The sequence below is a fragment of the Pristiophorus japonicus genome, chromosome 20 (genome assembly GCF_044704955.1).
Source record: "Pristiophorus japonicus isolate sPriJap1 chromosome 20, sPriJap1.hap1, whole genome shotgun sequence".
NCBI lineage: Eukaryota > Metazoa > Chordata > Chondrichthyes > Pristiophoridae > Pristiophorus > Pristiophorus japonicus.
Genome location: NC_091996.1, coordinates 95,110,848 through 95,133,328, shown reverse-complemented (window position 1 = coordinate 95,133,328; position 22,481 = coordinate 95,110,848). Strand labels below are relative to the sequence as shown.

Sequence of the window (22,481 nt, the reverse complement as noted above, 5' to 3'; positions counted from 1 at the left end):
ATTTTTTTTAAAAGGATTAATTATAAATAAACAAATCTAACTCAAAGCGGATAAAACCTTTTGATCTGGACAGATTGCAGCTGCACATTTTAAAAAGGATCTCGGGAAGAGATAGCTGAGGAATGATTTCACACATTTAATAATTTGTTAGACAGGGGACTGGAAAATAACTATTACACCGATATTTGAGAAGGAAGTTAAAACATGCCCAGGGAATTATAGACCAGTCAGCTTAACATCGGTGGTAGGAAAAATAATGGATCCCTATTAAAGTAAAAAATATAAGAAAAACCTAGAAACCAACAATATGATAGTGAATAGTCAGCATGGATTTCAATAAGGGGAAGTCTTGCTTGACCAACCTCATTGAATTCTTTGAAGAGGTATCAGAGAGAGTAGATCAGGGCAATGCTGTAGATGTAATTTATCTAGATTTCCAAAAGTCCTTACCCGGTCTGGCCTACATGTGACTCCAGACCCACAATGTGGTTCCCTCTTAACTGCCCCTCTGAAATGGCCCAGCGAGACACTCAGTTATCAGGAAGGTGGCAAACCACCACCTTCTCAAGGTGCAATTAGGGATGGGCAATAAATGCCAGCCTTGCCAGCGATGCCCTCATCCCGTGAATGAATAAATAAAAAAATTAAGTTAGCGATACAGATCAGCTACGATCTAATTGAATGGCGGAGCAGGATCGAGGGGCTGAACGGCCCTCCTCCTGCCCCCCCCCCCCCCCCGAGGGGCTGAACGGCCCTCCTCCTGCCCCCCCCCCCGCGAGGGGCTGAACGGCCCTCCTCCTGCCCCCCCCCCGCGAGGGGCTGAACGGCCCTCCTCCTGCCCCCCCCCCGCGAGGGGCTGAATGGCCCTCCTCCTGCCCCCTCCCTCACTCACTCACTCACCGACTGGCCGCCTTGCTGCGATTCAGGTCGTCGTCCTCGCTTTGTTCCTCCATGTTTGTCGAGCTCTCGTCCCCGCTGCTGCTGCTGCTGTTCCCACCGCCGCTGCCTCCGCTGCGAGCGTAGAGGGTCTCGGGGGAGCCAGGCCCCTCGGCCTTCAGGCCCTGGCGGAGCGAGTTGAGGACGATGTACTTGTACTTCTTCCAGTTGCAGGCCTTGGGGTCGGGGGTCGGGCCTCGGGCCGCTTCCGTCGTCTTCGCGATTGCCGCCGCCGCGCTCCCCTTGCCGCCAGGCGTGCCGCGGTTGAGCACGGCACTCTTGGACTCGGTGGGGGAGTTGGGCCGGCAATCGGAGCGCAGGGGGCTGTCGGGGGCCAGGAGCGGCGGCTTGCCGCTCTTCTGGGCGCGGGGCGCGGGCCGGGCCGGGTCGGAGCCCTCCTCGGGCGAGGCCGACCCCTCCGAGCTGGCGCCGCTCCCTCCCGCCGTACGATCGCGCCGGGAGCCGTTGGGGAAGCGGAAGGCGGACTGAGGGAAGCAGCCGACCCCCGACCCCGCGCCGGGCGGCACGTGACGGAAACAGCTCGGGGCGAGGGGCCCGGTGGGGATGAAGGGGAGAGCGCGGTGGCCCTCGAAGCCCAGGCAGTGAGGCCTGGCGAGCGGGTAATCCAGAGAGTTCAGGTAGGCGTGAATGTGTGCGGCGCTGAAAGAGAACAAATAAAGACACATTTCTATAGCGCCTTTCACAACCACCGGACATCCCGAAGTGCTTTGTGGCCAATGAGGCACTTTAGTAGTCACTGTTGTAAAGTGGGAAACGCGGCAGCCAATTTGCTCACAGCAAGCTCCCACAGACAGCACTCCCTCAGCACTGCACTGGAGTGTCAGCCTCGGTTTATGGGTTTCAGGTCCCTGCAGTTGGACTTGAACCCACAGTGCAGCGCTCCCTCAGTACTGCCCCTCCGACAGCGCAGTGCAGCGCTTCCTCAGTACTGCCCCTCCGACAGCGCAGTACGGCGCTCCCTCAGTACCGCCCCTCCGACAGCGCATTATGGAGCTCCCTCAGTACGGCGCTCCCTCAGTACTGCCCCTCCGACAGCGCAGTACGGCGCTCCCTCAGTACTGCCCCTCCGACAGCGCAGTGCGGCGCTCCCTTAGTACTGTCCCTCCGACAGCGCAGTACAGCGCTCCCTCAGTACCGCCCCTGACAGCGCTCCCCCACAGTTTTCCGCCCCTCCGCGCGAGCCCAGCTCGAAGGCGCCCCCTACCTGAAGTGGGCGAAATTGCGGCAGGTCTCTGCCACGTGATCCATCTGCAGGTAGCCAGCGGCCGTCAGCACCTCCGCGACGGAGCCAGCGTCGAGGGGCAGGCAGGACGTGTACATGAATTCCAGCAGCAGCCGGAACCCGCCAGCGCTGATCCCGCGCGGCAGGGTCAGCTGGCTCACGTGCCTCTTGGTCTGGTCGGAAAAGACGGAATAGAAAAACCCGCTGAGGGAAGAAAGGAGAGCGGCGACGGTTAAATCTCTCAAATCGCCCGTCACGCAAAATTTACTATTTCCCCGCAAAAATATAAAATCACGGCCCAGGAGGAGGCCATTGGGCCCATCGAGCCTGTGCCGGCTCTGTGAGCGAGCGATCCCATCAGTCCCACTCCCCCCTGCTCTCTCCCCACAGCCCGGTGAATGTTTCCCCGTCCAGTATTTATCCAATTCCCGGTTTGAAAGTTACTATTGAATCTGCTCCCACCGCCCTTTCAGGCAGCGCGTTCCCGATCACAACAACTCGCTGCGTAAACACATTCTCCCCATCTCCCCCTCTGGTTCCATCGCCGATTATCGTCAATCTGTGTCCCCCTGGTTACCAATGGAAAAAGAACCTTATTCATCCTTTTCCGAACAGCAACTTGCATTTATATAGCGCCTTTAACGTAGTAACACATCCCAGGTGCTTCACATGAGCGATCATCAAACAGACACTGACACCGAGCCAAAGTATAGGACATCAGGACAAGTGACCAAAAGCTGGGTCAAAGAGGCTGGGTTTTAAGGAGCGTCTTAAAAGGTGAGAGAGGTGGAGAGGTTTCGGGAGGGAGTTCCAGAGCTTGGGGCCCAGGCAGTTGAAGGCACGGCCACCGATAGTGGAGCGATTAAAATCGAGGGATGCTGAAGAGGCCAGAATTAGAGGAGCAGAGATGCCAGGGGATGGGCGGCGTTGAGGGAGCGCCGCACTGTCGGAGATGCCGTCTTTTGGATAAGACCTTAAACTGAGTCCGGTGGACGTAAAAGATGTAAAAGAATCCAACGGGAAATTCAGGAGAAGCTTCTTTACCCAGAGAGCGGTGAGAATGTGGAACTTGCTGCCCGAGGGAGGGGTTGAGGCGAATAATATCGATGTATTTAAGGGGAGGCTGGACAAGCGTATGAAGGAGAAGAAGGGAATAGAGGTTATGCTGATAGATTTAGATGGGGAAAGACGGGAGGAGGCTCGAGTGGAGCATAAACGCCGGCACGGACTGGTTGGGCCCAATGGCCTGTTTCTGTGTCGTAAATCCCGGGTAATTACAAAGCGCTTTGGGATGTCCGGTGGTCGTGATATGCGCGATAGAAATGCAAGTCTGTCTTCTCCGTGATCCCACCCGGCCTTCCCGCTCCCCGTACCTGCAGGCGATGAGCACAGCTTTGTGCGCTCGGAACTCCTGCCCATCCACCAGGACCTTGACGTCGGTGAGAATCTCTCGCTTCCTCATCTCGTTCAGGTTGAGCATCATGTCGGTGGAGTGCCGGGTGAACTCTTTGATGTAGCTGTCCGCTTTCGACCCCATCTTCGCCTGGGCAAAGTCAACAGGGGGGTGGGGGAAAGAGAAAGACGTCAACAAAACGCCTCACACCGCATTCATCCTGAGCCGGGAACGTGTCTCGCCCTCGCGCTCTCTCGCTCTCTCCCCACCTCCCCCAAACGGGAACAGCGAGAAGGGAACGATCCCAAGAGCCCGGATTGGTCGGGGTCGAGGCCCCTCCCATCCCTGGGAAAAGAGACTAGGAGGCGAAGAGGTGGACTGGGAAAGACCCAAAGTATTCGGTCACAGCACAGGAACAAGAGGAGGCCATTCAGGCCCTCCAGCCCGCTCTGCCATCCAATGAGATTCAAATTCAGTTTACAAACAAAGATCTTACCAATTGAAAAGCTGGTCTCAGTAATGGTGAGCATGAAACCACCGGATTGTCGTAAAAGCCCATCTGGTTCACTGTTGCCCTTGAGAAGGAAATCTGCCGCCCTTACCCGGTCTGGCCTGTACGTGACTCCACCCCCACAGCAATGTGGCTGACTCTTAACTGGCCCCTGAACCGTCGCTGGGTCAAAATCCTGGGACTCCCTCCCTAATATAATGGGAGTCCCTTCACCACACAGACTGCAGCGGTTCAAAGCGGCAGCTCACCACCACCTTCTCAAGGGACAGTTAGGGATGGGCAATAAATGCCAGCCTTACAATACAAGATCAAAAATAGGAGCAGGAGTCGGCCATTCGGCCCCTCGAGCCTGCTCCGCCATTCAATATCATGGCTGATCTTCCACCTCAATTCCACTTCCCCGCCCGCTCCCCATAACCCTTGACTCCCTTAAGGCTCTAAAATCTGTCTATCTCCACCTTGAAATTTATTCAATGACCCAGCCTCCACAGCTCTCTGGGGTAGAGAATTCCACAGATTTACAACCCTCAGAGAAGAAATTCCTCCTCATCTCCGTTTTAAATGGGCGCCCCCTTATTCTGAACCTAGTTCTAGATTCCCCCACGAGGGGAAACATCCTCTCTGCATCTACCCTGTCGAGCCCCCTCAGAATCTTATACGTTTCAATAAGATCACCTCTCATTCTTCTAAACTCCAATGAGTACAGGCCCAACCTGCTCAACCTTTCCTCATAAGACAACACCTTCATCTCAGGAATCAACCTCGCGAACCTTCTCTGAACTGCCTCCAATGTAAGTATATCCCTCCTTAAATACGGAGACCAAAACTGTACGCAGTACTCCAGGTGTGGTCTCACCAACACCCTGTACAGTTGTAGCAGGACTTCTCTGCCTTTATACTCTGTCCCCTTTGCAATAAAGGCTAACATTCCATTGGCCTTCCTGATCACTTGCTGTACCTGCATACTAACTTTTTGTGTTTCATGCACAAGGACCCCCAGGTCCCATCCTTGCCAGCAATGCCCGCACGAATTAAAACATAAGTCACTAGTCATCTTTAACCCTAGTTGTACAGTGTGCTGCTCTCAAATTCTCCGCCCCAGAGAGCTGTGGGTCATTGAATATATTTCAAGGTGGAGATAGACAGATTTTAGAGCCTTAAGGGAGTCAAGGGTTATGGGGAGCGGGCAGGGAAGTGGAGCTGAGTCCATGATCAGATCAGCCATGATCGTATTAAATGGCGGAGCAGGCTCGAGGGGCCGAATGGCCGACTCCTGCTCCTATTTCTTATGTTCTTAAAAACAGCCAAAATCCTAATTGGAAAATCCCGATTGCGGAAACGTGCCGACTGCAATTCCGGTCAACGGGAGAGGGAGGAGCGCGGGGCAAGAGTCACGGGGATTACTGCGAGCTGCCACCTCTGCGGCCTACCTCACACCAGGGGATCCTGTGGCAGGAAACAGGACCCGACCAGCAAATACACTCAGGGGTATTGCTGCAGCTTAAAAGGACCAGGCGAGCACGGTCAATACAACGCCTTACATTTCCAACAGCACCTTCACCACCACCAGACGTCCCAAAGCGCTTTACAGCCGATGAAGTACTTTTGCAGCGCTGCCACGGTTATATAGCGGGAAACGCGGCCGCCACTTTGGGCACAGCAAGCTCCCACAAGCAGCAATGTGATAATGACCCAGATCATCTGTTTTTGCTACGTTGTTTGAGAGATAAATATTGGCTCCAGGACGTCAGGGAGAACTCCCCTGCTCTTCTTCAAAATAGTGGCCATGGGATCTGTTACGTCCACCAGAGGGGGCAGGCGGGGCCTCGGTTTAACGTCTCATCCGAAAGACGGCACCTCCGACAGTGCGGCACTCCCTCAGTGCTGCCCCTCCGACAGCGCAGTACGGCGCTCCCTCAGCGCTGCCCCTCAGACAGTGCGGCGCTCCCTCAGCACTGCCCCCTCCGACAGCGCAGTACGGCGCTCCCTCAGCACTGCACTGGGAGTGTCAGTCTGGATTTTGTGCATGATGATTTGTGGGAGCTTGCTGTGCGCAAATTGGCAGCTGCGTTTCCGAACATTACGACAGTGACTACACATCGAAAAAGAAAAAGTACTTGATTGCCCGTAAAGCGCATCGGGATGTTCAGAGGTGGTGAAAGGTGCTATATAAATGCAAGATCCTGGTCTCTCCTCTTACCTGCTCCATCGACTTGCCCAGGTCTCCCTCAGTAATTCACGGGGACATCAGCGAATCCAAAAGGCACCTAGAGGTGGGAATAAAAGCAGACCATAAGGGCAAAGAGTCACCACACCGAGCTTTCACCCGCGGGGTCAAGGCACCAGACAGGCCCAGAGCGATTCCCCCACCCCACCCCACCCCCCCATCCCCAAACCTCCCACAACTAGAGTTTCAACGAAAACACCAAGGGAGAAGGGGGGGGGGGGGGAAGAAAGCCGGTTGGCTATCGCCACGAGCGAGGGGCGCCACAGGGTCGCTGAAGTGTTTGCAGCCGCGGCGGCAACATTCGGTTTGTGCGGCACTCGCAGCGCCCCCTAGTGACCCCGCCAGAGAACGCTGGCCTGCAGAGCTGTCTCGGGGCGCGAAAGGGAAGGGAGCGTGACTGCGTGAGGTACGTGCGAGGGATTGCGTCTTATTTGCGACGTGACTTTATTTGGGGCGAGTAACGCATCCGGAATCTTCGTGTGTGTTTTTTTGGTCTGATTATTTCTTTGTTGTAGAGAGGCCTCTCTCGCAGGGTACACCGAGGTTGGCTCTTCAGCAACGGGATAGTCACTTGCTCAGCCGGTCTCGCGCCCCGAGAGACGTGTGCAACGCCTCCCTTAGCGCTCCGCCCCACTCCCAGGACGCAGCCCACTGAATGTTTACGGCTGCCGTCGCGAACCATTTCCCCGGCGCTTACATTTAGTGACGGCCCGACATTAGCATCTTGTTTTTAAAAAAAAAAAAGACCTTCGACCGAATTTCCAGCCCTAAACACCTCTCACACTTGGCTACCACCAAACGAGGGACCCCCCCCAGCAGCCCCGTCCCGCCCAGGGAGGCGGCCAGTCACAGGCCACAGCCACAGAGGACAAACTGCGATTGCAGCACAAGCAGGTCGGTAAAATCTCAGAGACCCGTGACACCGCCGGCAATCGGAGGTGGGCAGCACGATACAGGGGGGAGCTTCTCTTGATATAGCACCTGTCCCGTCCCCCAGTACGTCCCGCAGTATTTTTTTTAAATATAATACGGCAGTTAGCACAGCCGCCATTTTGCAATAAGAAAGATCTCAAACAGCAAGTGACCAGTTAAAACTGTGTTTTTTTTTAAATAAACGACGTCGGTCGCAGGATAAATATTGGCCCCAGGACACCGGGGAGAACTCCACCCTGCTCATCCTCAGTGCTGCCCCTCCGACAGTGCGCCGCTCCCTCAGTATTGCCCCTCCGACAGCGCGGGACTCCCTCAGCGCTGCCCCTCCGACAGTGCGCCGCTCCCTCAGTGCTGCCCCTCCGACAGCGCGGGGCTCCCTCAGCGCTGCCCCTCCGACAACGCGGGGCTCCCTCAGCGCTGCCCTTCCGACAGCGCGGGGCTCCCTCAGCGCTGCCCCTCCGACAGTGCGCCGCTCCCTCAGCGCTGCCCTTCCGACAGCGCGGGGCTCCCTCAGCGCTGCCCCTCCGACAACGCGGGGCTCCCTCAGCGCTGCCCTTCCGACAACGCGGGGCTCCCTCAGCGCTGCCCTTCCGACAGCGCGGGGCTCCCTCAGCGCTGCCCCTCCGACAACGCGGGGCTCCCTCAGCGCTGCCCTTCCGACAGCGCGGGGCTCCCTCAGCGCTGCCCCTCCGACAGTGCGCCGCTCCCTCAGCGCTGCCCTTCCGACAGCGCGGGGCTCCCTCAGCGCTGCACTAGAATGTCGGCCTGGATTTTTGTGCTCAAGTCTCTGGAGTAGGAATTGAACACACGACCATCTGACTTCGAAGTCAGAGAGTGTTACCCGTTGACTCAAGGCTGACACTTATAAATTGTGCGCTGAGAGCATTAAAGGCATTGAGCAACAAATCTCCTGCTACTTCAGAACTGTCAAACAAGCAGGTTAATATTGCACAGCGCAAACAGGCTCCCAATTAAACTATGACCGTATCCCAATGAACCCATTCCTGGCTAAGAGGGAGGGGAAATCAGCCAGCATTCCTGCCACCGATTCCTAGGTTAGAGAGAAGGGATATCAGCCAGGATTCCTGTTCCCAATTTCCGGATTAGAGAGAAGGGAAAGCAGCCAGGACCTGCTCCTGATTAGCAAGAGGGGAATTCAGACAGGATTCCTGCTCCTCATCACTCAGTAGTATCGCCCCAGGGTTTGATGGGACAGTGCAGAGGGAGCTTTACTCTGTATCTAACCCCCCTGTACCTGCCCTGGGAGTGTTTGATGGGACAGTGCAGAGGGAGCTTTACTCTGTATCTAACCCCCTGTATCTGCCCTGGGAGTGTTTGATGGGACAGTGTAGAGGGAGCTTTACTCTGTATCTAACCCCGTGCTGTACCTGCCCTGGGAATGTTTGATGGGACAGTGTAGAGGGAGCTTTACTCTGTATCTAACTCCGTGCTGTACCTGCCCTGGGAATGTTTGATGGGACAGTGTGTCGAGGGAGCTTTACTCTGCATCTAACCCTGGGAGATGGTCCCAGTACTGACGACCCTCTTTGGAAAAAAAACTTTGAAAAACTGAACCAAATTGCCCCAAAAAGAAAAAAAAGTCACTGTGGGAGAGAACACAGCCCCCCTCGGCCATAGACAAAATGTTAGAGAGAGAGAGAGAGAGAGAGAGAGAGAGAGAGAGAGAGAGAGAGACACACGGACCTGTTTTATCGACAGATCTCTGTTCCTGGGATTTGCAGCGGGTGTTCCTAAATCAGAGAATCTCAGAAGTTTACAGCACGGAAGGAGGCCATTCGGCCCATCGTGTCCGCTCCGGGCAACCATGAGCTATCCCGCCTAATCCCACTTCAAGCGCACATCCTTTTTAAATGTGGTGAGGGTTTCTGCCTCTACAACCCTTTCAGGCAGTGAGTTCCAGACCCCCACCACCCTCTAGATGCAGAAATCCACCCCCCCCCTTTCAAATCCCCTCTAAACCTCCCCCCAATTACTTTAAAACTAAAAGGCAGAGGTCAGCGATCACTCACCCCTTCTTCACCGAAGCCCCGCTGAATACCCTACTCACCCCCGAGCGCGAGAGATGTAGCCTTGGCAGCCGCAAAGGCAAGCAGCAGCCCCTTCGCCAGGCCGGGACTGTGAATGCTTCCATGCAGTGACGGAGAGCAGGGCGTGAGCAGTTCATTGGCCGAGGGTTCCCAGCTCCCAGCTACAACCCCGCGCGAACGAGTGCTGGCTCCGGCCAGGAAAATGTCCCTTAATAGCCGCTCGGGAAGCGAGTGCAGTCACATCCTGTTTCCTGCTCTGATGCGGTGCTGATAAGGGACTTGGCGGAGTGGGGCGGGGAGGGGGGGGGAGAGGAGGGGAGTGGGGGGGATATTTTTAGCTGTATTCGGGGACAGGAAACTCACTGACAAGGTGTCGCCACAATCAAAGCCGGGCTCCGAACCTGGGAAGGACAATCTGGGAAAAGGCCAGCCCGAGTTCAGGTCCTGGAATCTCGCAGCACAGCCGGAGACCATTCGGCCCATCGTGCCCCCTGCTGAGCTCGCTAATTGGGCCCACTTTCCCCCACTCCCACCCCCAGAGCGGTGCAGAGGTTTTCCCGCCAATTGACGGGCGCGTGCACCGGGGCGAGGGCCGGTTTGGCCCGGGCTACGATGCCACCCACAGCCGAGCAGCCGGTCGCTGGGTGGGGCGCAGAAGGGGACTGCTCAGAGACGGCGCCAACAAGGTTCACCACATTGATCCTTGGGATCAGAAGGCTGTCCTGAGGAGAGATTGAGCAGATACTCTCGAGAGTTTAGAAGGAGAGGTGATCTCATTAAAACATACAAAATTCTTACAAGGATTGACAGGGTAGATGCAGGGAGGATGTTTCCCCCTGGGCTGGGGAGTCGAGAACCAGGAGTCACAGTCTCAGGATAAGGGGTCGGCCATTTAGGACTGAGATGAGGAGGAATTTCTTCACCCAGAGGGTTGTGGAGGCTCAGTCTGAGTATATTTAAAAGAAAAGACAGACTTGCATTTATATAGCACCTTTCACGACCACCGGACGTCTCAAAAGCGCTTTACAGCAATGAAGTAGTTTTATAGAGTGTAGTCACTGTTGTATTGTGGGAAACGCAGCAGCCAAATTGCATACAGCAAGCTCCCACACACAGCAATGTGATAATGACCCAGATAATCTGTTTTAGTGATGTTGATTGAGGGATAAATATTGGCCCCAGGTCACCGGGGAGAACTCCCCTGCTCTTCTTCGAAATAGTGCCATGGGATCTTTTTAGGTCCGCCTGCGAGAGCAGACGGGGCCTCGGTTTAATGTCTCATCAAAAGACGGCACCTCCGACCGTGCAGCGCTCCCTCAGTACTGCCCCTCCGACAGTGCGGCGCTCCCTCAGCACCGGCCCTCTGACAGTGCGGCACTCCCTCAGTACTGCCCCTCCGACAGTGCGGCGCTCCCTCAGTACTGCCCCTCCGACAGTGCGGCACTTCCTCAGTACTGCCCCTCCGACAGTGCGGCACTCCCTCAGTACTGCCCCTCCGACAGTGCGGCACTCCCTCAGTACTGCCCCTCCGACAGTGCGGTACTGCCCCTCCGATAGTGTGGCACTCCCTCAGTACTGCCCCTCCGACAGTGCGGCGCTCCCTCAGTACCGCCCCTCCAACAGTGCGTCGCTCCCTCAGTACTGCCCCTCCGACAGTGCGGCGCTCCCTCAGTACTGCCCCTCCGACAGTGCGGCGCTCCCTCAGTACTGCCCTGGAGTATGTTGAACCCACGACCTTCTGACTCAGACGAGTGCGCTGCTCACTGAGCCACAGCTGACACTGAGAATGAGTGTGAGAGAGAGAGAGAGAGAGAGAGAGAGAGAGTACGAGCGTGTGTGTGTGTCAGAGAGAGTGTACCAGCGAGAGTGAGAGTGAGAGTGAGAGTGAGAGTGTCTGTGTGAGAGAGAGAACGTGTGTGAGAGAGAGAGAATGAGTGTGTGTGCGTACTGCTTTATTTTCGAGGGAAGGATTTGTTTTCCCCTGCGCTGAGTGATGTCTCAGACCCTTCCTGCGATTGTGGAGAGCACAGGATATGGTGACGGCGCGCATCCTTCGAGCACACAGCTGTGTGGGTCTCTGCGAGCACGTCACTGGGCCGGCGATACACAGCGCTCCCGTCCGCACAAGGCAGATCTATCCTGCGCTAACTGATGGGGCCTTCCTGCCCAGCTGTGGGAGAACATGCACACTGCTAAAGCTGGAGAAAGTTTCCTTTCGGAACATCGGAACAGGAGGAGGCCATTCAGCCCCTCGAGCCTGTTACACAGGAACAGGAGGAGGCCATTCAGCCCCTCGAGCCTGTTACACAGGAACAGGAGGTGGCCCATTCAGCCCCTCGAGCCTGTTACACAGGAACAGGAGGAGGCCCATTCAGCCCCTCGAGCCTGTTACACAGGAACAGGAGGAGGCCCATTCAGCCCCTCGAGCCTGTTACACAGGAACAGGAGGTGGCCCATTCAGCCCCTCGAGCCTGTTACACAGGAACAGGAGGTGGCCCATTCAGCCCCTCGAGCCTGTTACACAGGAACAGGAGGAGGCCCATTCAGCCCCTCCAGCCTGTTACACAGGAACAGGGGGAGGCCCATTCAGCCCCTCGAGCCTGTTACACAGGAACAGGAGGAGGCCCATTCAGCCCCTCGAGTCTGTTACACAGGAACAGGAGGAGGCCCATTCAGCCCCTCGAGCCTGTTCCGCCATTCAGTTAGATCAGGGCTGATCTGTATTTTAACCCCATTTATCTGCCTTGGTTCCGTAACCCTTAATACCCAACAAAATTCGATCAATCTCAGTTTTGAAATTTCCAATTGACCCCCGGTCTCAGCAGCTTTTTGGGGGAGAGAGTTCCAGATTCCCACGGCCCTCTGTGTGAAGAAGTGCTTCCTGACATCACCCTGAATGGCCTGGCTCTCATTTTAAGGTGACGCCCCCCTTGTTCTGGACTCCCCCCACCGGAGGGAATTGTTTCTCTCTCTCTATCCCCGTCAACTCCTTTAAACCCCTCGATTAGATCGCCCCTTGATCATCTACCCTCGAGGGAATACAGGCCCAGTCTGTGCGACCTGCCCTCGTCATTTAACCCTTCCCGCCCCGGGTGTCGGTCTGTGGAATCTGCTCTGCAGACAGAGGGAAATTTGTGTCAGTTGTGGCTCAGCGCTCTCGCCTCGGAGTCAGGTGGTGGCGAGTACAGGCCCCGCTCCGGAGACCCGAGCCCACGATCCAGGCCCACAGATTGAGTAACAACCCGTTCCAAGGGCAAGTCTATGATCCATTGCTTGGCCGTCGCCGCATTGCTGTTTGTGGGAGCTTGCTGTGCGCAAAATCGGCTGCTGCGTTTCCCCACATAATACTGACTACCTGCCATTGGCTGCGAAACACCTCGGGCAGGCCGGAGGTCGTGGAAGGCGCTATAGAAATGAAAGTGAAGGGGTCGGCCATTTAGGACTGAGATGAGGAGGAATTTCTTCACTCGGAGGGTGGTGAACCTTTGCAATTCTCTGCCTCAGAGAGCTGTGGAGGTTCAGTGGTTGAATATATTTAAGGCGGAGATAGACAGATTTTTGAGCGATAAGGGAGTGAAGGGTTATGGGGAGCGGGCCAGGATCAGATCAGCCATGATCTTATTGGATGGCGGAGCAGGCTCGAGGGGCCGAATGGCCGACTCCTGCTCCTAATTCTGCTGTTCTTTCTTGCTATATGTAGTGTAGGGTGCGGGAGTGCAGTGTGGGGAGAGAGCTTTGTGCTGGGGGCTCTGTCACACACTCAGATCACATTAAATCGCAACAAGGTGAAAACGCAGGGTGTCTCTCGCGCGTGCGCGCACACACACACACGTAACAAGCTCCCATCTGGGGGGGGGATGGTGGTGGTGGGGGGGGGGGGGGGGGGAGGGGGGTGGGTGACCCCCAGATACAGCCACACTCAGCCTCGGGGCGATGACTCATCAGCCAGGTCTCGGACATTCGGCAGCAGTTTCCACACCGGCCTTTGCGGAAGGAGCTGAGTCACTGAAGTTGGATTAATCGGCCAGGCTTCATAACAGGATACGGCAGGGGGAGAGGTACAAGGTCACTGACTGCCCCAGGGATTGGAGGGGGGAAACTCGTCTATGGGACTTGTAACCCCAACGAGAGTCGGTGCCATCGAGTTAAGGCAGGGACATGGTACGGGGAGAATACGACCGAGAATTTCCTGGAAGCCTTTGGCATTACTCTGCCGTAGAGCAGAGTTGGTAGGTTTTCTCCCAGGCCCCAGGACATTCGAGGGCAACTAATTCACACTGAGACAGCGCACATGTCCTCGGTCGTTTGCGCCGTGCCAAATCTACATCCGGCAAAACCCCAGTTGGGTCACTAACATAATTTCGCCCACACACAACCAAAAATAGAACGCAAGTTTCCTGCACTTATTCTAGTTCGGCACGGGTTTAAATTTAGCTGTAGCAAGGCACAAACACGTTATTTCTGGTGCTTCTCAGTTTTTTTTTTAAAAAAAGGAGTGATGTTTATTTACTAAGACGAGGGGAGTTGGTTTAGTTTACTAAGACCCTCCACTCTATTTTTTTATTATAGTTAGCGTGGCTCAGTGGGCGCACCCGCAACTCCGAGTTGGAAGTCATGGTTCAGCACCAATTCCAGGTCTGGACACAAAATCCAGGGCACCACTCCCAGTGCGGTGCTGAGGGAGCGCCGCGCCGTCGGAGGGGCGGTGCGAGGGAGCGCCGCACTGTCGGAGGGGCGGTGCTGAGGGAGTGCCGCACTGTCGGAGGGGCGGTGCTGAGGAGCGCCGCACTGTCGGAGGGGCGGTGCCGAGGGAGCGCCGCACTGTCGGAGGGGGCGGTGCTGAGGGAGCGCCGCACTGTCGGAGGGCGGTGCTGAGGGAGCGCCGCACTGTCGGAGGGGCGGTGCTGAGGGAGCGCCGCACTGTCGGAGGGGCGGTGCTGAGGGAGCGCCACACTGTCGGAGGGCGGTGCTGAGGGAGCGCCGCACTGTCGGAGTTCTCCCCGGTGTCCTGGGGCCAATATTTATCCCTCAACCAACATCACTAAAAACATTTTCTGGTCATTATCACCTTGCTGTCTATGGGAGTTTGCTGTGCGCAATATGGCTGTCGCGTTTCCACATTACAAACAGGGACTACACTCCAAAAGTACTTCATTGGCTGTAATGCGCTTTGAGACGTCCGGTGGTCGTGAAAGGCGCTATATAAATGCAAATCTTTCTTTTCTTTCTGGAGTCCGGCACCAATATTTATCCCTCTTCCAGCAGTAGAAATGATCTGGGTCTTAATCACACGGCTGTCTGTGGGAGCTTGCTGTGCGCTAACTGACTGCCGTGTTTCCCACATTACAACAGCGACAGCACTTCAAAAGTAAGTACATCGATGGCCCCGAGGCGCTTTGGGAAGGTGGGAACAGAAGACGACAAACAGGTCCCCACGATTGCATTTCCTGAAACATGCTTAATGTGCGCAGGTGGGTGGCTTGAACTTGAATTTCCGCCAGTGCGATTCGGGAGCTGGAATCCTGTAGTTTGAAAGGGTGGCCAGCAGAGGGCACACGGCCCAGACGCGATGGCTGTGACCATGGCCAGCATTGTGTTTACATCCTGTCTCTGCTTCGAGACGTGCCTCACGGGCTGGTCCTCTCAACTGTCTGGCTTTGAGAGAGTCGTCGCAGAGACTGGCCGCTGCCCGAGAAGCGAGAGTTGGTCAGCCGTGGCTAAGTGGGCAGCACTCACACCTCTGACTCAGAAGGTTGTGGGTTAAGTACCACTCCAGGAACGTGAGTGCAGAAATCTAGGCTGACACTCCCAGTGTGGCAGTACTGAGGGAGCGCCGCGCTGCGGAGGGGCGGTACTGAGGGAGCGCCGCTCTGCCGGAGGGGCGGTACTGAGGGAGCGCCGCGCTGCCGGAGGGGCGGTACTGAGGGAGCGCCGCGCTGCCGGAGGGGCGGTACTGAGGGAGCGCCGCGCTGCCGGAGGGGCGGTACTGACGGAGCGCCGCGCTGCCGGGAGGGCGGGACTGGAGGGAGCGCCGCGCTGTCCGAGCTGCCATCTTTCGGTTGAGTTATTAAATCGAGGCCCCGTCTGCCCTCTCAGGTGGATGTAAAAGATCCCACGGCCACTATTTGGAAGAAGAGCAGGGGAGTTCTCCCCGGTGTCCTGGGCCAATATTTATCCCTCAATCAACATCACAAAAACAGATTATCTGGGTCATTATCACATTGCTGTGTGGGAGCTTGCTGTGCGCAAATTGGCTGCCGTGTTTCCCACATTACAACAGTGACACACTCCAAAAGTACTTTATATTGGCTGTAATGGCTTTGGTTGGAACGTCCTGTAGGTTGTGAAAGCGCTATCGAAATGCAAGTCTTTCTGAATTCCTCATCAGTGCCTTCGAATTATTCAGCAACTTCTCAGTTTGATATTTGAAGAAGCATTTGTGGCACTGGTTCCCTCAGCATGCAGACACCGGGGCCGAGAGATCGGGGGCGAGGGAGGTGGACAGATTAACTCCGATCCAGCACAGCCACCTCTTGCTCCGGCAGCCCACTTCCTGGAGACTAATTCAATCGTAAGAAGGGCGGTCCCTCGCCAGCTCTGGGGCAGAGGGGGCGGGGGGAGGGAGGGGAGACGGGGGGCGGGGGGAGGGAGACAGAGGGGCGGGGGAGGAGACAGAGGGGTGGCGGGGGGAGGGGGAGAAGAGGGGGCGGGGGTAGGGAGACAGAGGGGGCGGGGGAGGGAGACAGAGGGGGCGGGGAGGGAGACAGAGGGGGCGGGGGGAGGGAGACAGAGGGGGCGGGGGAGGGAGACAGAGGGGCGGGGGGAGGAGACAGAGGGGGCGGGGGGAGGGAGACAGAAGGGGGCGGGGGGAGGAGACAGAGGGGGCGGGGGGAGGGAGACAGAGGGGGCGGGGGGAGGGAGACAGAGGGGGCGGGGAGGGAGACAGAGGGGGCGGGGGGAAGGAGACAGGAGGGGGCGGGGGGAAGGAGACAGAGGGGGCGGGGGGAGGAGACAGAGGGGGCGGGGGAGGGAGACAGAGGGGGCGGGAGACAGAGGGGGCGGGGGAGGGGAGGGAGACAGAGGGGGCGGGGAAGGGGGGAGGGAGACAGAGGGGGCGGGGTAGGGGGAGGGAGACAGAGGGGGCGGGGGAGGAGGGAGAGACAGAGGGGGCGGGGGGGGAGGGAGAGACAGAGGGGCGGGGAGGGAGGGAGGGAGACAGAGGGGGCGGGGAGGGGGAGGGAGACAGAGGGGGCGGGGGAGGGGGAGGGGAGACAGAGGGGGCGGGGAGGGAGACAGAGGGGGCGGGGAGGGGGAGGGAGACAGAGGGGGCGGGGGAGGGAGACAGAGGGGCGGGGGAGGGGGAGGGAGACAGAGGGGCGGGGGAGGGGGGAGGGAGACAGAGGGGGCGGGGGAGGGGGGAGGGAGACAGAGGGGGCGGGGGAGGGGGGAGGGAGACAGAGGGGGCGGGGGAGGGGGGAGGGAGACAGAGGGGCGGGGGAGGGGGGAGGGAGACAGAGGGGGCGGGGGAGGGGGGAGGGAGACAGAGGGGGCGGGGGAGGGAGCAGAGGGGGCGGGGGGAGGGAGACAGAGGGGCGGGGGAGGGAGACAGAGGGGGCGGGGGAGGGAGACAGAGGGGGGCGGGGGAGGGGGGGGGAGACAGAGGGGGCGGGGGGGGGGAGGGGAGACAGAGGGGGCGGGGAGGGGGGAGGGGAGACAGAGGGGGCGGGATGGGGAGGGGGCGGGGGAGGGGGGAGGGAGACAGAGGGGAGGGGGAGGAGACAAGAGGGGGCGGGGGAGGGGGAGGGAGACAGAGGGGGCGGGGGAGGGGGAGGGAGACAGAGGGGGCGGGGGAGGGGGAGGGAGACAGAGGGGGGGGGGAGGGGGGAGGGAGACAGAGGGGGCGGGGAGGGGGGAGGGAGACAGAGGGGGCGGGGGAGGGGGGAGGGAGACAGAGGGGGCGGGGAGGGGGGAGGGAGACAGAGGGGGCGGGGGAGGGGGGAGGGAGACAGAGGGGGCGGGAGAGGGGGCGAGGGAGGGGGCGAGGGAGGGGGGAGGGGGGAGGGAGACAGAGGGGGGAGGGGGGAGGAGACAGAGGGGGGAGGGGGAGGGAGACAGGGGGGGGGAGGGAGACAGAGGGGGGGGGGAGGGAGACAGAGGGGGTGGGGGGAGGGAGACAGAGGGGGGGGGAGGGAGACAGAGGGGCGGGGGAGACAGAGGGGGCGGGGGAGACAGAGGGGGCGGGGGAGACAGAGGGGGCGGGGGAGACAGAGGGGGCGGGGGAGACAGAGGTGGCGGGGGAGACAGAGGGGGCGGGGAGACAGAGGGGCGGGGGAGACAGAGGGGGCGGGGGAGACAGAGGGGGCGGGGGAGACAGAGGGGGCGGGGGGAGACAGAGGGGGCGGGGGAGACAGAGGGGGCGGGGGAGACAGAGGGGGCGGGGGAGACAGAGGGGCGGGGGGAGGAGGGAGACAGAGGGGGCGGGGGAGGAGGGAGACAGAGGGGGCGGGGAGGAGGGAGACAGAGGGGGCGGGGGAGGAGGGAGACAGAGGGGGCGGGGGAGGAGGGAGACAGAGGGGGCGGGGGAGGAGGGAGACAGAGGGGGCGGGGGAGGAGGGAGACAGAGGGGGCGGGGGAGGAGGGAGACAGAGGGGGCGGGGGAGGAGGGAGACAGAGGGGGCGGGGGAGGGGGAGGGAGACAGAGGGGGCGGGGGAGGGGGAGGGAGACAGAGGGGGGAGGGAGACAGAGGGGGCGGGGGGGGGAGGGAGACAGAGGGGGCGGGGGGGGAGGGAGGGAGACAGAGGGGGCGGGGGGGGAGGGAGACAGAGGGGGCGGGGGGGGAGGGAGACAGAGGGGGCGGGGGGAGGGGGCGAGGGAGGGGGGAGGGAGACAGAGGGGGCGAGGGAGGGAGGGGGAGGGAGACGGAGGGGGCGGGGGGGGAGGGGGAGGGAGACAGAGGGGGCGGGGGGGGGAGGGAGGCAGAGGGGGCGGGGGGGAAGGGGGCAATACAGAGAGAGAAAGAGAGAGGGGGAGACAAAGACAGAGAGGGTTGGGTAAGTGACCCCCCTCCATCCCCGATGGGACGACTGTGCTCTCGATGACATGAGCTGATGATTTATGCCATTCTCAGTCTCGTGCTTTCCAGTAATTCTGCCTTTCCAAAGCTAAAGTTACTCACAGATTAATCATTAAACCATCTCTTGAGAAACATGTGTCACTGAAAAGCGCACAGGCACTCGAGAGACCAGGATTCCAGTAAACACGGGAGAGCTTTCCGTAAATAAGCCTGAGACACAAACACTCCAGTCAAAGCAAAATACTAATTTCATGGTCAAACCACCGACAGCCAGACAGGGAAACAGGAGGGGGGGCACCCGGGCCGTGCACAGGCACACTGTCTCGTTACATTTTCACACTACAGCTCCAGCTCTCTCATATATCGTTCGAGCATGTAATCCAGGCCCATGCTCCCGGTGCCGAGGGAGCGCCGCGCTGTCGGAGGGGGCGGTACTTCGTATTAAGATGTTAAACCGGAGGCCCCTTCTGCCCTCTCGCGGTAACTATTTTGAAGAAGAGCAGGAGTCCTCCCCGGTGTCCTGAGGCCAATATTTATCCCTCAACCAGCATCTCAAAAACAGATTATCTGGTTCACTATCACATTGCTGTTTGTAGGAGCTTGCTGTGCGCAAACTGGCGTTTCCCACATTACAACAGTGATGGCACTGCAAAAGAAAAAGTACTTCGTTGGCTGTAAAGAACTTTGGGACGACCTGAAGTGTTGAAAGTAATTTTTTTCTGTCAACTTTGTCACCGATGACTGTTGGCGGGATAATTGCAACAATTACCCACCCACCCTTTAGCATCACACACAGTCTCAACCACCACAATGTTCTTGGTCTGCACTGATGGGAGCGGTCGTGTGCAGTTCTGAAATTGGCTTCGCTTCCTCTGGGCTGGGGGGGGGGGGGGGGGAGAGGGAGAGAGAGGAGAGAGAGAGAGAGAGAAAGAGAGAAAGAGAGAAAGAGAGAAAGAGAGAAAGAGAGAAAGAGAGAAAGAGAGAAAGAGAGAAAGAGAGAAAGAGAGAAAGAGAGAAAGAGAGAAAGAGAGAAAGAGTGTAAGAGAGAAAGAGTGTAAGAGAGAAGAGAAAGAGAGAAGAGAAAGAGAGAAGAGAAAGAGAGAAGAGAAAGAGAGAAGAGAAAGAGAGAAGAGAAAGAGAGAAGAGAAAGAGAGAAGAGAAAGAGAGAAGAGAAAGAGAGAAGAGAAAGAGAGAAGAGAAAGAGAGAAGAGAAAGAGAGAAGAGAAAGAGAGAAGAGAAAGAGAGAAGAGAAAGAGAGAAGAGAAAGAGAGAAGAGAAAGAGAGAAGAGAAAGAGAGAAGAGAAAGAGAGAAGAGAAAGAGAGAAGAGAAAGAGAGAAGAGAAAGAGAGAAGAGAAAGAGAGAAGAGAAAGAGAGAAGAGAAAGAGAGAAGAGAAAGAGAGAAGAGAAAGAGAGAAGAGAAAGAGAGAAGAGAAAGAGAGAAGAGAAAGAGAGAAGAGAAAGAGAGAAGAGAAAGAGAGAAGAGAAAGAGAGAAGAGAAAGAGAGAAGAGAAAGAGAGAAGAGAAAGAGAGAAGAGAAAGAGAGAAGAGAAAGAGAGAGAGAGAGAAGAGAGAAGAGAAAGAGAGAAGAGAAAGAGAGAAGAGAAAGAGAGAAGAGAAAGAGAGAAGAGAAAGAGAGAAGAGAAAGAGAGAAGAGAAAGAGAGAAGAGAAAGAAGAGAAAGAGAGAAGAGAAAGAGAGAAGAGAAAGAGAGAAGAGAAAGAGAGAAGAGAAAGAGAGAAGAGAAAGAGAGAAGAGAAAGAGAGAAGAGAAAGAGAGAAGAGAAAGAGAGAAGAGAAAGAGAGAAGAGAAAGAGAGAAGAGAAAGAGAGAAGAGAAAGGAGAGAAGAGAAAGGAGAGAAAGAGAGGAGAGAAAGAGAGAAGAGAAAGAGAGAAGAGAAAGAGAGAAGAGAAAGAGAGAAGAGAAAGAGAGAAGAGAAAGAGAGAAAGAGAGAAGAGAAAGAGAGAAGAGAAAGAGAGAAGAGAAAGAGAGAAGAGAAAGAGAGAAGAGAAAGAGAGGAGAAAGAGAGAAGAGAGAAGAGAAAGAGAGAAGAGAAAGAACGAGAGAGAAAGAGAGAAAGAGAGAGAGAAAGAGAGAGAGAGAGAAAAAGAGAGAGATAGAAAGAAAGAGAGAGATAGAAAGAAAGAGAGAGATAGAAAGAAAGAGATAGAAAGAAAGAGAGAGAGAGAGAGAGAAAGAAAGAGAGAAACCATTGTATCCCGTGTGGTGAGGGACTGCCCCCTCCCCAAACATGGCCAAGCAGCAGAGGGAGGTCCAGCACCTCAATCAGCAACTTCCCCCCAGCCCCCCCTCTAAAACGCCTCGCGCTCGAAAGATCCCCTCCTCAACCTCTTCAGCAGAAACACTCACAGTCACAAGTGGCAAACCACCACATTACTTCGATGGAAAAGAAATGAGTTTGAATTTGACAAGTGGGAACTGAAACTGTCTGTCTCTCTCTCTCTCTCTCTCTCTCTCCCCGCAACACCCCCCCCCCCCCCCCTCCCCTCCCCTCACCCCAGTTAGTGGAACCGCTTTTGGTTTAATTGCAAGACAGAAAGTTTCTAAATATATTCTGACTCATTCCGGAAGCGCCTTAACCGATCTTCATTCGGGCGACAGGCCAGTGACTTCCTTCTCGATTTCCCCCCACGGCGAGGGGAGAGCGAGTGCTGGACCCCGAGGGAAGGGAGATTGGCCTTGGTCGAGGAGGCAGCCATCAGAACGATCAGCCCAGCTCTCGCACCGACAGACGGTCCCCCCAGTCCGCCACCCCCCCACCACCTCCCCATCAGAGCCCATCACACAGCCCGACACCCAAATACATTCCAGCTCCCGGCACAAGTCCCCACCACCATCGCGGGCAGGTCCAGAAATGGAGAGAGGACTCACTGCCACACAACCCGGCAGGCCCCAGCCTCCCCGGAGTACAGCAGCTTCATAACCAAACTCACCATCACACCCCCCCACCCCCACCCCGCAGACCCTTCCACAATCCAGCAATCTAGTACCGCACACATCAACAAACCCACAGAACCCAAGACAATCAATCCGGACCCAGATCCCTACAAGTGTCAGCTGTGGCTCAGTGGGCAGCACTCTCGCCTCGGAGTCAGAAGGTTGTGGGTTCAAGTCCCACTCCAGGAACTTGAGCACAAAAAAAAATCCAGGCTGACACTACAGTGCTGAGGGAGCGCCGCACTGTCGGAGGGGCGATGCTGAGGGAGCGCCGCACTGTCGGAGGGGCAGTCTTTCAGATGAGACATTAAACCGATGCCCTGTCTGCTCTCTTAATTGGACGTAAAAGATCCCATGACACGATCTTGAAGAGCAGGGGAGTTCTCCCCGGTGTCCTGGCCAATATTTATCCCTCAATCAACGTTTAAAAAAAACATTGCTGTGGGTGGGAGCTTGCTGTGCACAAATTGCCTGCCGCGTTTCCCACATTACAACAGTGACTACATTCCAAAAGCACTTCATTGGCTGTAAAGCGCTTTGCGACATCCTGAGGTTGTCGAAAACATAGAAATGTGAGTCTTTCTTTCTTTACATAACCCGAGAGAACTCAAAACAATCCAGTACCATGTACAATCCCATAAACGTTATCAGACTCACAGATCCCAAACAATCCAGCAGAACCCAGACCCCACACAACCCTACAGATCCCAGGCCAATCCAGTGCCGTACATAATCCAGGCACACATACACCCCCACCCCCGGACATTCCCGCAGCCCCCCACCGGCATCAGCCCAGCCCGGGGTAACCCAGCCCAGCCCGGGGTAGAGAAACCCAGTCCGGGGTAACCCAACCCAGCCCAGCCCGGGGTAGAGAAACCCAGTCCGGGGTAACCCCCCAACTTAAGATAACCCAGGAGAAACCTAGCCCAATCCGGGGTAACGGAGCCCAAGGTAACCCAGCGCTGCGCGGCGGGCGGGAGGACCCTGGGGCTCCCGGGGACCCTGCGCTGGGCTGTGAGACAGACACAGTGTGTGGGTTAGCCCCATTCACAAATCACACACACAACCCCCGCGCGCCCCGTCTCTCACACACACACCGCGCGCCCAGCTGTACTCAAGTCACCTGCCGGCGGTTCCCAGAAGCTGCGCGCGGCGACACTT

The 22,481-nt window shown here is 57.2% G+C and overlaps 1 protein-coding gene across 4 annotated transcripts in view; it reads right to left on the bottom strand.

Annotated features, from left to right (window-relative positions):
• The window catches only part of LOC139232712 (B-cell CLL/lymphoma 6 member B protein-like), a 33,198-nt gene extending 10,717 nt beyond the window's left edge, over positions 1-22,481 (bottom strand). The window contains exons 1-5 of one of the 4 annotated variants that reach the window (XM_070863203.1): positions 22,444-22,481; positions 6,284-6,350; positions 3,553-3,722; positions 2,162-2,383; positions 901-1,596 (exon numbers count right to left, since the gene is read on the bottom strand). In XM_070863203.1, the coding sequence (XP_070719304.1) occupies positions 901-1,596; positions 2,162-2,383; positions 3,553-3,722; positions 6,284-6,292 (1,097 nt within the window). In that variant the 5' untranslated portion in view covers positions 6,293-6,350; positions 22,444-22,481. Of the gene's footprint in view, positions 1-900; positions 1,597-2,161; positions 2,384-3,552; positions 3,723-6,283; positions 6,351-8,947; positions 9,162-9,273; positions 9,584-22,443 lie in introns of those variants that run through there. The other 3 variants (XM_070863202.1, XM_070863205.1, XM_070863204.1) reach the window with 3 other exon arrangements.